The sequence below is a fragment of the Bos taurus genome, chromosome 7, assembly GCF_002263795.3.
Source record: "Bos taurus isolate L1 Dominette 01449 registration number 42190680 breed Hereford chromosome 7, ARS-UCD2.0, whole genome shotgun sequence".
NCBI classification, from domain to species: domain Eukaryota; kingdom Metazoa; phylum Chordata; class Mammalia; order Artiodactyla; family Bovidae; genus Bos; species Bos taurus.
Genome location: NC_037334.1, coordinates 16,417,797 through 16,430,470, shown reverse-complemented (window position 1 = coordinate 16,430,470; position 12,674 = coordinate 16,417,797). Strand labels below are relative to the sequence as shown.

The 12,674-nt window shown below is 50.9% G+C and overlaps 1 protein-coding gene across 24 annotated transcripts in view; it reads right to left on the bottom strand.

Moving 5' to 3' along the window:
* Nucleotides 1-228: 228 nt before the first annotated feature.
* Nucleotides 229-12,674, bottom strand: part of PNPLA6 (patatin like phospholipase domain containing 6) — a 30,451-nt gene continuing 18,005 nt past the window's right edge. For 13 of the 24 annotated variants that reach the window (XM_059888435.1, XM_024994649.2, XM_059888432.1 and 10 more), the window contains 10 exons: nucleotides 12,399-12,517; nucleotides 12,051-12,207; nucleotides 11,631-11,747; nucleotides 11,474-11,543; nucleotides 10,924-11,040; nucleotides 8,827-9,128; nucleotides 7,528-7,644; nucleotides 7,268-7,373; nucleotides 7,057-7,166; nucleotides 6,625-6,955 (listed from right to left, as the gene is read on the bottom strand). In XM_059888435.1, the coding sequence (XP_059744418.1) occupies nucleotides 6,851-6,955; nucleotides 7,057-7,166; nucleotides 7,268-7,373; nucleotides 7,528-7,644; nucleotides 8,827-9,128; nucleotides 10,924-11,040; nucleotides 11,474-11,543; nucleotides 11,631-11,747; nucleotides 12,051-12,207; nucleotides 12,399-12,517 (1,320 nt within the window). In that variant the 3' untranslated portion in view covers nucleotides 6,625-6,850. Of the gene's footprint in view, nucleotides 250-5,625; nucleotides 6,363-6,624; nucleotides 6,956-7,056; nucleotides 7,167-7,267; nucleotides 7,374-7,527; nucleotides 7,645-8,826; nucleotides 9,129-10,923; nucleotides 11,041-11,126; nucleotides 11,244-11,473; nucleotides 11,544-11,630; nucleotides 11,748-12,050; nucleotides 12,208-12,398; nucleotides 12,518-12,674 lie in introns of those variants that run through there. The other 11 variants (XM_059888436.1, XM_059888437.1, XM_024994653.2 and 8 more) reach the window with 5 other exon arrangements.

Genomic DNA, 12,674 nt, shown 5'->3' with positions numbered 1-12,674 from the left:
ATGTATAAGAAGTCTTTTAAACTCAACTTCCCGGATGTCTGGGGTCCAACATAGTTGTCACTTTGCTGTCTAATCTCTATATGGGCATTTCCAGAGACCTGGCTAGAAACACACACACACACACACACACCTCTTGTGAGCCTGGCTCCATCAGCCTCCTCTGGCTCCACTCTTCTTTCCCAGCTTCTGTGAGTTCGGGTCAGGCCTCTGGAACCCCAAGATTTCTTAGTGTTAGCTGAGGATCAAGCTCTGGAATAGAGAGAAGTAGCCAAAACAGATCAAGAAGATCCAGTGAAATCTGACTAACTCTATTAGTGATGAATGTTCATCAAATGTTTCCATTGCTGTCTCTTCTGAGCACAGGGTAGGGCTGTTCTTTCCTGCTCTCTCTTAGTTGGGTGGGACCACATGACTTATTCTGGCCAATGAGAAGTGAACAGAAATGCTGTGTCATTTCTGGGCCAGAGAATTGAATGGCCGGTGCAAAGACCCTCCGGAGAGTTTCTATCCTCTGTTATGATGTCCTGACATATTCCAGGCAGTGGCTGCTTCATCGCCTGGGTCATGGAGTGAAGGTACATGGGAAAGAATCCCCAGTGGATCTGTGATGGATACATCCTGGGAGTGAGAAATTAATTTTGTATTCTTTAGGCACCCTGGTTCAGTTCAGTTCAGTTCAGTTCAGTCGCTCAGTCATGTCCAACTCTTTGCAACACCATAGACTGCAGAATGCCAGGCTTCCCTGTCCATCACCAACTCCCAGAGCTTGCTGAAACTCATGTCTATTGAGTCAATGATGCTATCCAACCATCTCATCCTCTGTTACCCCTTCTCCTCCTGCCTTCAATCTTTCCCAGCATCAGGGTCTTCTCCAGTGAGTCAGTTCTTCACATCAGGTGGCCAAAGTATTGGAGCTTCAGCTTCAGCATCAGTCCTTCCAGTGCATATTCAGGACTGATTTCCTTTAGAAATGACTGGTTTGAGCTCCTTGCAGTCCAAGGGACTCTCAATAGTCTTCAACACCACAGTTCACTGGAAAAACCATAGCTTTGACTAGATGGACCTTTGTTGGCAAAGTAATGTCTTTCCTTTTTAATATGCTGTCTAGGTTGGTCATAACTTTTCTTCCAAGGAGCAATTGTCTTTTAATTTCATGGCTGCAGTCCCCATCTGCAGTGATTTTGGAGCCCAAGAAAATAAAGTCTGTCACTGTTTCCAATGTTTCCCCATCTATTTGCCATGAAGTGATGGGACCGGATGTCATGATCTTCGCTTTCTGAATGTTGAGTTTTAAGCCAGCTTTTTCACTCTCTTCTTTCATTGTCATCAAGAGTTCTTCTTCACTTTCAGCCATAAGGGTGGTGTCATCTGCATAATCTAAATTTTATGCACCCTGGTTACTATAACATAAATTTTCCTGACTGATACACTAACCCATCTACCTCATGCACCTGGGTCCGACCAAGGGCTCTCTACTCATTTGATAGGGTTGCCACAGCCAGGGACCACAGACTGGGTAGTTTAAGCAACAGAAATGGATTATCTCTGTTCTTGAGGCTAGAAGTTCAAGATCAAGATGCTTCAGCCTTGATTTCTTCTGAGGGCAGTAAGGGAGACTCTGTTCTATGCCCCTCTCCCAGCTTCTCAAAGTCTCAGGGGTTCCTTGGTTTTTAGGTGATGTTCTCCCTATGTCTCCCCATCATCTTTCCTCTGTGTGTGTCTGTGTTCAAATTTCCCCCACCCTTTTTAAGGACACCAGTCACATAACAGATTAGGACCCATCTGAATTATCTCCTTTCAACTTTATTGCTTCTTAGAGATCCCATCTCCAGATAAAGTCCCATTCTGATGTCCTGGAGATGAGGATTTCAATATATAGATTTGGAGGGATGCTGGCTTGAAACTCAGCATTGAAAAAGCTAAGATCATGGAAGCCAGTCCGATCACTTCACAGCAAATATAAGGGGGGAAAGGGGAAGCAGTGACAGATTTTGTTTTCTTGGGCTCCAAATTACTGTGGACAGAGACTGCAGCCATGAAATTAAAAGATGTTTGCTCCTTGGAAGGTAAGCTATGACAAACCTAGACAGTGTATTAAAAAGCAGAGACATCACTTTGCCGACAAAGGTCCATATAGTCAAAGCTATGGTTTCTCAGTAGTCATGTATGGATGTGGGAGTTGGACCATAAAAAAGACTAAGCACAGAAGAATTGATGCTTTTTAATTGTGGTGCTGGAGAAAACTCTTGAGAGCCCCTTGGACTGCAAGGAGATGAAACCAGTAAATCTTAAAGGAAATCAACCCTGAATATTCATTGGAAGGAGTGACGCTGAAGCTGAAACTCCAATACTTTGGTCACCTGATGCAAAGAGCCAGCTCATTGGAAAAGACCCTCAAGCTGGGGAAGATAGAAGGCAAAAGGAGAAGGGGGCGGTAGAGGATGAGATGGTCAGATAGCATCAGCGACTCAATGGACATGAATCTGAACAAACTCCAGGAGACAGTGAAGGACAGGGGAGCCTGGCATATTGCTGTCCACAGGGTCACAAAGAGTTGGACCCCACTTAGCAACTGAACAACAACAAAAATCACCCCATTACAGACTCAATTTCAACTCCAAGGTGCCAGGGGTCCCAGCCTTCCCAGCTTCAGTGAGAGAAGGGAGCTGAGTGATCAGGGGACTCTTTCCAGGTCCACAGAGGACTTCTTTCCTGAGGATCAAGTGCTGTCCACAGGAATGCGGCCTAGTGAGGAAACTTCAACAAATCCATTTCCCAGGGAGATAGTATAAGTTGGTGGTTAAGCTTCTGAATATGCAAACCAGCTCCATCTCTTAGCAACTGTGTCACTTAACCCTCTCTTTGAGCTTCAGTTACCTTTTCTATGAAATGGGATAATAATCATAATAATGATAATATACATCCTCTATGGAGCTATTGTGAGAGTTCAAAGAGAGAATATGTATGCATCAGCACAAGACATGATATATGGAAATTCTCTCCAAAAATTGCCATTGTTACTGCTGCTGGTGATGCTCATATGTGCTTAAGGGAAAAAGGATGTTATGTGGCTTCCAAGTGGGGGGTCTCGAGATTCCTAGAGCATAAGGGACATCTCAGGTATCTTTGCTTCATCCCCAGAGCTTGATCTTATTAGACAAACATTCCTACTATGGGCCAAAAGCTCTTCTACACAAGGTTTCTCCAGGGTTGGAACTTATATTTGAGCAAAAAGAGGCAGATGATAAACAAGCGAAGCAACTGAGGTCAGTGAGTATGATTAAAAGGCAAGGAAGGGGGCTTCCCTGGTGGCTCAGTGATAAAGAGTCTGCCTGCCAATGCAGGAGACACAGGTTTCATCCCTGGTCTGGGAAGATCCCATATGCCATGGAGCAACTAAGCCCATGCATCATAGCTATTGAGTCTGTGCTCTAGAGCCCAGGAGCTACACTACTGAGCTCACACACTGCAACTACTGAAGCCTGAGCTCCCTAGAGCCCACCCATGCTCTGGAATGAAAGAAGCTACCACAATGAGAAGCCTGCATATTGCAACCAAAGAGTAGCCCCTGCTTGTCACAACTAGAGAAAAGCCGCACATCAACAAAGACCCACACAGCTATAAATAAATAAAATTATTTTTTTAAAAAGGCATGGAGGGGACTTGCCTGGAAGTCTAGTGATTAAGACTCCATGCTCCCAATATGGGTGTACAGGTTCGATCCCTGGTCAAACAACTAAGATCATGCATGCTGCACAGTGCTGCCAAAAGATTTTTTAAAAATAAAAAAAGGCAAGAAAACAGGGCAGTGGGAGTGGGGAAACTGATTTAGACAGTACTTTCAGACAATCTGAAGAGGCAATATTTGAGAATAGACTTATTCAACTACACAGAGTAAAGAGCTCCAAGGCAGGAATCTATGAAGAGTTTGAGTTGCAGAAGAAATGCTAGTGGAATTGGAGGAGCAAGTGAACATGGAGTGGGGGGCAATTATGGTGGAGATGTCTGCAGGGTACAAACAGGGGCTTAATTTTCAGCTTAATGTGTTCCCCAGGATCTGAAGAGGGCAGGGATATCAGAGGCTTGAAGGTGAAGGCAGAGGGAGGTGGGCCTTGGGAGCACCTGGGATAGCACCCTCGCTGTCCATGGTGCTGACACGCTGAGACACTGTTCCCCAAAAGGGAGACATCATTGATTCAACAATGAAGACACAGGAGACTAAGTTCCCACCCTCGAGATGCTGAAGTTCCAGGTATAAATAGTGATAATGTCAATAATGATCTACTGATCATCCTAGTAACAACCATTATTCACTGAGAGTCTCCTATTGGCTTAGCTTGTGAACTTAGGAACTTATAAAGTGAAAGTGTTAGTCACTCAGTCGTGTCTGACTCTTTGTGACTCCATGGGCTGTAGCCTGCCAGACTCCTCTGTCCATGGAATTTTCCAGGCAAGAATACTGGAGTGGGTTGCTGTTGCCATTCTTTTCTCCTAGGAACTTATGGTAGGCAAGTGAAAGTGAAAGTGAAGTCGCTCAGTCATGTCTGACTCTTTGCGACCCCATGGACTATAGCCCACCAGGCTCCTCTGTCCATGGGATTCTCTAGGCAAGAGTACTGGAGTGGGTTGCCATTTCCTTCTCCAGGGAATCTTTCCGACCCAGGGTTCGAACCCAGGTCTCCCGCATTGCAAGCAGACGCTTTAACCTAGGCAAAATATCTCCAAAAATTTAATTCCTGGAACCTATGAATGTGTCACCTTACACAGAAAAGAGGCCTTAACCCATGCATCTATGGTCAATTAATCTACAACAAAGGAGGCAAGAATATACAAAGGAGAAAAGACAATCTCTTCAATACGAGGTGCTGGGAAAACCGGACAGTTACCTGTAAAAGAATGAAATTAGAAAATTCTCTAATACCATACACAAAAGGAAAATCAGAATGGATTAAAGACCTAAATATGAGAATGGATCCTATAAAACTCCTAGAGGAAAACATAGGGAGGACACTCTTAGAAACCACAGAAATATCTTTTTAGATTTGTCTCCTAGGGTAATGGAAATAAAAACAGAAAATAAACAAATGGGGGTTTCCCTGGTGAGGCAGTGGATAAGAATCCACCTGCCATTCAGGGTACACAAGTTCAATCTCTGGTCCAGGAAGATTTCAACTAAGCCCACGAGCCACCACTACTGAAGTCTGTGTGCCTAACCTTGTGCTTCGCAACAAGAAGCCACAGCAATGAGCAGTCCATGCACAACAAAGGGCAGCTCCTGCTCCACACAACTAGAGGAAAGCCTGTGCCAAAAGCCATGAAGACCCACAGCAACCATAAATACGTTTTTAAAATGAATACATTTTAAACAAATGGGATGATCCCCTGGGGAAGGAAATGGCCACACACTCCAGTATTCTTGCCTGGAACATCCCATGGACAGAGGAGCCTGGCAGGCTACAGTCCACGGTGTCTTAACACTTTCACTTCACACATGCCCAGGGTCAACTAAGCCCATGTGCCACAACTAGTAAAGTCTGTGCACTGCAACTAGAGTCTGTGTGCCACAGTGAAAGATCTCCCATGACACAACGAAGATTCCGCATGCCACAATGAGAACCTGACACAGCCAGGTAAATAGTGAGTCAATAAAAACACTCACTCTCACTTTATTAAAAAAACCAGATAACCAACAAGGACATGCTGTATAGCACAGGGAACTATCCTCAGTATTTTATAACAATCTGTAAGGGAAAAGAATCTGAAAATGAATGTATGGCTTATATATAACTGAATCACTCTGCTGTGTGCCAGAAACTAACACAGCATTGTAAACCAACTATACTTCAATTAAAAAGAAAAAAATTTTAAAACATATACATATAAAATTTTATTTACCTTTTTTGGCCATGCCACATGGCATGTGGGATCTTAGTTCCTCACCCAGGGATCGAACCCATGCTCCCTGCACTGGAAGCATGGGGTCTTAAACACTGGATGGACAGGGAAGTCTCCTATGTGATGTATATTTTATAATAAATCATACACACACAACTAAACAAACAAAAAATCATCCAGGGTTCCTCGCTGTCCGCAAGATAGTCTTGTGAATGAGCCCAGCCATTGTCACATCCCCGCTCTGGCTCCGGGGAGGCAGTGATGGGGAGCCCCAACAGGCCAGCAGCACGCAGTAGAGGAACCTGGCTGGGAGCCTCCGAGAGTAAAGTTCTTGAGCTCCGTTTATGCGTGTATGTATGGGACATCCTCTGGGGACCAGGCTCAGGAGAACACACAATAGGAACACATAGAAGACATGGAGCTTCTGCACACAGTAGGACTAGTCAAGGGGCGAAGGCTGTGGGAACCTAGTATGGAGAATGAGGGGTGCCAGAATGGGCATCCGTGATTCCCAGAGAGGCACACAGCATCTGCAGGCCGTGTGGTCCAGAGCCTGCACTGAGTGGGACTACAGGCCACTCCCACTGGGAGTGGGGGATGTTCAGCCCAAGGCTGGGAGCACTGGTCACTGTGACAAGCTCAAGGCTGTTTTCAGTGCCAGCCTCCACCATCCTGAGCATGGAAGGCGGAGTGAGGTGCCCCCTGAACCCAAAGATGACATAAGGCCACTTCTAAGAGGGGAAGGTTTATTGGTGTGACTGATCGAGGGTCATCAGTGCAGTGCTGCCCCTCCCCCATGCCAGGGAGGGGGGGACAGGCCAGTCCAGTGTGTGGGCCCTGGGGGTCAAGGGGGACCCAAAGGGCCACAGGCATAGCAGCAGGCAGAGGGGGAGTGAGCCACCCCCATAGGGCTCACCCGTTGTCTAGCTCAAGGCAGGGACCCCTCTGGAGGTCCTCAGGTATCTGCAGCAGGGCTGGAGGGTTCCTGCGGCAGCCAGCGCCGGTGCCGGAGGATCGACTTCTCCTCCTCCTGTGGGGACAAGGGGTGGCCCCCCACGCCCTGCATGTGTCATCACACAGCCCAGGCCGGGGGGGCACATCAGCAGAGTCTCCCCACTGCGCGGGCGGTGGGGAGGGGGGCCCGGGCCATCCTCCTCTCACCATCTCCAAGGCAGTGCTGGGGCTTGCGCCCTCCGGAGAGCCCCCTTCGTCCCGTGAGCACTCAGGGCCCGCGTCCTCCTCATACTCCGTCAGACAGTCCGACTCCTCCCCTGGAATGGCGTGGGTGAAGTTGACGCGGCTCAGGACTGGTCTGACCTCTCCGGCCACGTACATCATCCCCACCCTCCTAGGGTGGCCCTCGGTCCCTCACCATCAGCACAACCGTCGGAAACCGAAACGTAGCTCGTGGTGGGCGGCTCGATCCGGGACACTATCTCCGCCAAGTCGGTGAAGCCAGAGCTGGGGAAGGCGAGCACCTGCCGGGTAATGTGGATGAGGCTCTCGGCGGTCATCTGAGGTGTGTGTGTTCGGGGGGTGGGGGTGGGGTGGGCCGGGGTCCAGAGGGAACTGGGGTTGGGGGGGAATCTGTTGTCAGAGGGGCCCTGCTGATGGAGGAAGGCGCAAGCTTACGTCTGCACGGCGGCTCTCGTTCAGGTCGGCAGACCACCGGTCTGTGAGCATCTTTTCAATGATGTCGCCCCGGCTCCAGCCCCCAAAGACGGTCGATCCATACTGGTAGCCCACATCCTGCAGGAAATGAAGGGGGCTTGGGGCCATGTGTGCAACCCCCAGAATGTTCCTCTCTGCTTATCCCCACCATGCCTGCTCCTCCCCTGGCCCCTCAGAAGCCTGCTGCTCTGTAGGACCTGGCATTTGAGACTACATAAAGTTCAGACTTGGGTGTACTTAGCACACTCACCCCCATGTCCTGTGATCCTGTGCCCCTACCAAACATTACTAATCTGTCTTAGCACATTTCTTTCCCAACTCAGCCCCACGGAGTGTGTCAAGTGTCAAAGGACAGGTGGCAGTGTGTAAGCTTATTTCAAGCTCTACAATTAAGTATTAGTCGTTCAGTCATGCTCGACTGTTTGTGACCCCATGGACGGTAGCCCACCAGTCCCCACTGTCCATGAAATTCTCCAGGCAAGAATACTGGAGTGGGTAGCCATTCCCTTCTCCAGGGGGTCTTCCTGACCCAGGGATGGAACCTGGCTCTCTGGCACTGTGGGCAGATTCTTTACCATCTGAGCCACCAGGGAAGCCCTTGCAAATATGTGCTATACCCCTAAATATCACCATCTCCCATGCCCACTACAGACATCACTAATCCATCATGGCTTGCCTTCCCAGTGAGCCTGGAAAGGGCATCAAACATTTTTTACTCAGCGCACTGGACAGGCAGCTACTGATGCTTTCTTTTTTCTCTTTTTGGCTGCACTATGTGGCAGGCAGGATCATAGTTCCCCAGCCAGGAATTGAACCCACGCCCCCTGGAGCAGAAGCTCTGAATCTTAACCACTGGACCAGGGAAGTCCCCAGCTACTGACCATTTTCTCTTGGCATGCACTAAGATCCATTTTTCTGGACCAGTGGCACATTACACACTACTGCATTCAGTGCATCACAAACCTGTGGCAGACATTACTAACTGACCATGGTGTTTATTCCCACCAACACAGAAATGGTGTTAGAAATCTCTACACTGTGCTTCAGGCCGAGCAACTTGCCTGGTAGTTGATATATAGCGCATGTGCAGCCACGCCCCCTTGTGACACTCATTGTAGACATCACTAATGGATTACCGTTCTATTCCCCCTAGATCCCAAACAAAGCCCTAGACTATTTCCCCTTCTGTGGTTTTGGGCTTTCAGAAGTAAAGGTCTACCGGCCCACCACACTGTCACCAGGTGGCTCTCACCAACTCACATAGATCTGGTCGAACTTCCCGAAGTCCATGGTCTTGAAGCAGTCGATGGGTGGGCGCAGGTACTCACAGTAGGAGCTGGACTTCACAACCTCCAGCTGTCGCACGCAGGACACGTAGGCCAGGCGAGACTGGATCTCTGCCATATCTGGAACCTTGATCTTGTCTGCCCAGGGATTCAGCCGCTTCCACAGAAGCCACCAGCCAGACAGGCTGTCCCCGTATGTGCTAAGGTCTGTCTCGTCCTGGCTCCCCACGTCGATGGCGATGACTGTCTTGGCACCCATGCTGCGGGCGATGTCCGCTGTGGGGCCAGGGAGTCAGCTGGGGGCTCCCCACCAGTACCGGGGCAGGGAAGATCAATCCAGTCCCACAAACACCATCACTCACATGGTCATGCTAAAAAACCATGTGAACGACATGTAGGCATGCAAAGGGGTATGTATGGATGGATGTAGAGGCTGATGATGTGTGGGAAGTGGGGTTGGGTGTTGGCGCTTTGGGGTTTGGGGAACCAGGGCCAAGGGAATGGAGAAGATGGAGCACAGGGACAAAATCACTGTGGAAAGACACACGAAGTCAGATGCATGGGGAACAGAGACATGGAAGGAGAGTGACAGAGAGAGAGAGTATAGTAAGGACATCAGGAAAGAAAGGTGAAGGGATCAGTCATGGAAACAGACAGTGGGTCTGAGATGCAGGGAGACAGTGGTGGAAGGAAACTGACAGGGAGATGTGGGAATAAAGACACCCAGAGAGGGACTTCCCTGTTGGTCCAGTGGTTAAGAATCCACCTTCCAATGCAAGGGACATGAGTTCGATTCCTGGTTAGGAAACTAAGATCCCACATGCTGCAGGGCAACTAAGCCCTTGTGCCACAACTGGAGAAGCCCCATTGCACTGCAACTAGAGAAAGTCTAAATACCTCACTAAAGAGCCCACATACCACAATGAAGACCCAGAGCAGCTAAAAACAAAAAAAGATACCAGGAGACACAGCCAAGGGAAGAGAAACACAGGGGACCAGAGATAGCAACAGAGACAGGTGGGAGAAAGAGACAGAGATCAGTGGCCAGAGATATGGAAGGATAGAGAATCCAGGTAGAATAAGAGACCTCAAGACTGAGGCAAGACAACAAAGAGCTGGTTCAAGGAGATTCAGGGGAGCAGGATGGATAGGGGAAGGGGTGGGGTGATGGCACAGTGTGTGTGGGGTGCTGTGGTCACAGTCTGTGTGCCCCACTGAGGGTCTCTGTGTGTGGGGGTGCCTATGGACAGGTCCTATAGCCACGCCCATTCCCCAAAGACACCTGAGTCTCCATCAGACTGCTTGTGTCCCTCACAAGTTTTTGTGTGTGCACGCGTGCCGTATGCACCCTTATCAGATATATGCAACTCTTGTCTGTATGTTTGTGAATACACCCACCTCTGGGTGGGGTATACCTCTGTACACACACCCAGTACTGTTTGTATTCCTTTCACATGGCCCTAGATCAACGTCTGTGTATGTTTCCTTGTGCGTCCAAGCATGCCTGTCCATCAGAGTTTGTACACACCTGCTCACGTGAATGTGGTTGTGTGAGTGCATGTATCTGTTTGGACTGCCTGTGCCAGAGTTGGCAAACCATAAAAGGCCAGAGGAAAAATTATTTTGGCTTTTTAGGCCGTGTGGTCTCTGATGCAGTTATTTGACTCTGCTGCACAGACACAGCCACAGACAAAAGGTTAATGACCAGGAGTGGCTGTGTGCCAATAAAACTTTATTTATAAAATCAGGCAGGGGGCTGAACTTGGTGTGCAAGCGAACTGTGTGGATCCCTGGCTTATGGGACCTCAAGCGTCTGTGTAGCCAGCATAGGTGTCTACTTGTGTTTGCACGCTTCTGTGTGTATGGAATTTTAAGTTGCAAATGCCCCTGTCTCTTGTCTGCATGCTTCAAGTCAGCAGGTGTGAGAGAAAGCTGGTGGTGGAGGCACCCCACCCATTTGTGTGTGTATGTGCATGTCCAGCACAGCACATGCGTGCATCCTACACATGCACATACCAGCTGTGAGCTCGCCCGTGTGTCCACACAGGGGGATGAGCAGGTGGCTACTTGCCTGGCAGGTTGTTGATGTAGCCGCCGTCCATGAGGAGGTGCCCATCCTTGGGGTCGCACAGCGGCGGCAGGTAGCCCGAGAGAGTCATGCTGGCACGCACGTATCGCCACAGGGAGCCTGCCCAGCGGGACACACAGACACAGACACGCACAGGCACACTCAGACGCACTCAGAGGCCCGGCCAGCCCCGTGGGCTCGCTGACCTGGCACGTTGTTGACGAAGCACCCATCCACCAGCAGGTGCCCGTCCCTGGGGTCGCAGAGCGGGGGCAGGTAGGGGCAGTAGGAGGCACTGGCCCGGACGTAGCGCCACACGCAGCCTGCGGGGACGGGGGGTGAGGGGGTGAGGCGCCCGACAAGTCTCCCAACCCCCCCGCCCTCCCCAGGACAGACATACCTGGGGCCCTCTGGGGCATTAGTGGGTGACGGTTAGTGCTCAGCAATCAGGCCAGGAGGGATGGTCACTCATGTTAACAACTTGGCTGCCCCCCCAGCACCCACTCCCCAAACGGCCCCAGTGGTTGTGGCTGGGCCGCCTGGGGGCACGCACCATCTTTGTGGACACGCATGGCTGAGGAGGTGATATCCGTGGTCACGTTGAAGTATGGCAGCCACAGGTCCTGCAGGAACAGGGACCGAGATCCAGGAGGACTGGGTACGCCTATGGGGAGGGGTGGGGGTGGGCGGGGCATGGGGGAAGTATGTACCTCGATCTGCTTGTCCTGGAAGACACGGTGGATGCTGCGGTTGAAGGCTGACCCCGTGAACATGGAGGTGACGGGGTAGGTGAGGTCCAGTACGGGCTCCAGCACCGAAGTCATGCTCTAGGGGTGAGGAGCGAGCTGGGGTCAAACAGGAGTTACTTGGGGGTCACTGACTAGTAGGTCTTTAAGGGTCTTGATTGTTCTAGCTGGGAGCTGGGGGCTAGGATCACTAGCCTGGAAGTCACAGGGGTCATCCAAGGTCCTGGAGGTATCTCTATAAGCATCTGGATGGGCCTCACAGGATTAAGTCAGGGAGGGTCAGGAGAAGTCCAGAAGCCCCTCTGAGGTCAGGTTTTTCAGGGTGCTCCTGGGGTGGAGGGACCCTTCCCCATCACCTCCCCACCCCTTCCCCATAACGCACACCTTAGCCCACTCCCGGGCCCGCTGTTTAGTGCGGCTGGCGCTCCGCTCCTCGGCGTACAGGGCCCCGATGAAGGAGCCGATGGACGTGCCACCCACCAGGTCAACGGGGACCCCCGCCTCCTCTAATGCCTTCAGCACCCCGATGTGTGAGCAGCCCCTGCACGGTGGAGGAGACTCAGTGACTTGCTGGGGATCCCCTAAGCCCCACCCCCAGGAATCTCCTCCAGTCTCCCCCACCAGCAAGGAACGTGGTGCTAGCCGAGTCCCTGTGGGATCCTGCTCAAGGAGTCAGCTCCACCCCTCAAGGCACCTGGTCCCGCCCGTGCCGGCACTGACCGCACCCCTCACCTGGCTCCGCCCCCGCCCAGCACCAGGGCGATGGTGTTGCCCGTGAGCACCCGCGCCAGGCGGGAGAAATCGCTGTGCCGGTCTGCGCGCCTCGAGAAAACCTTCTCGTAGAGCTCGTGCTGGTATGAGGGGAGAGAGACACGGCGTATAAGGATGGGGGTGTAAGAGGCACCCTCTGGACCTTCAACACACCGCCACGCCCCTCTGGCCTCTAAGCCATGCCCCTCCACTAGCCACGCCCCCGAAGGGTTCTGCCAGTGGACCTGCGCCCCACAG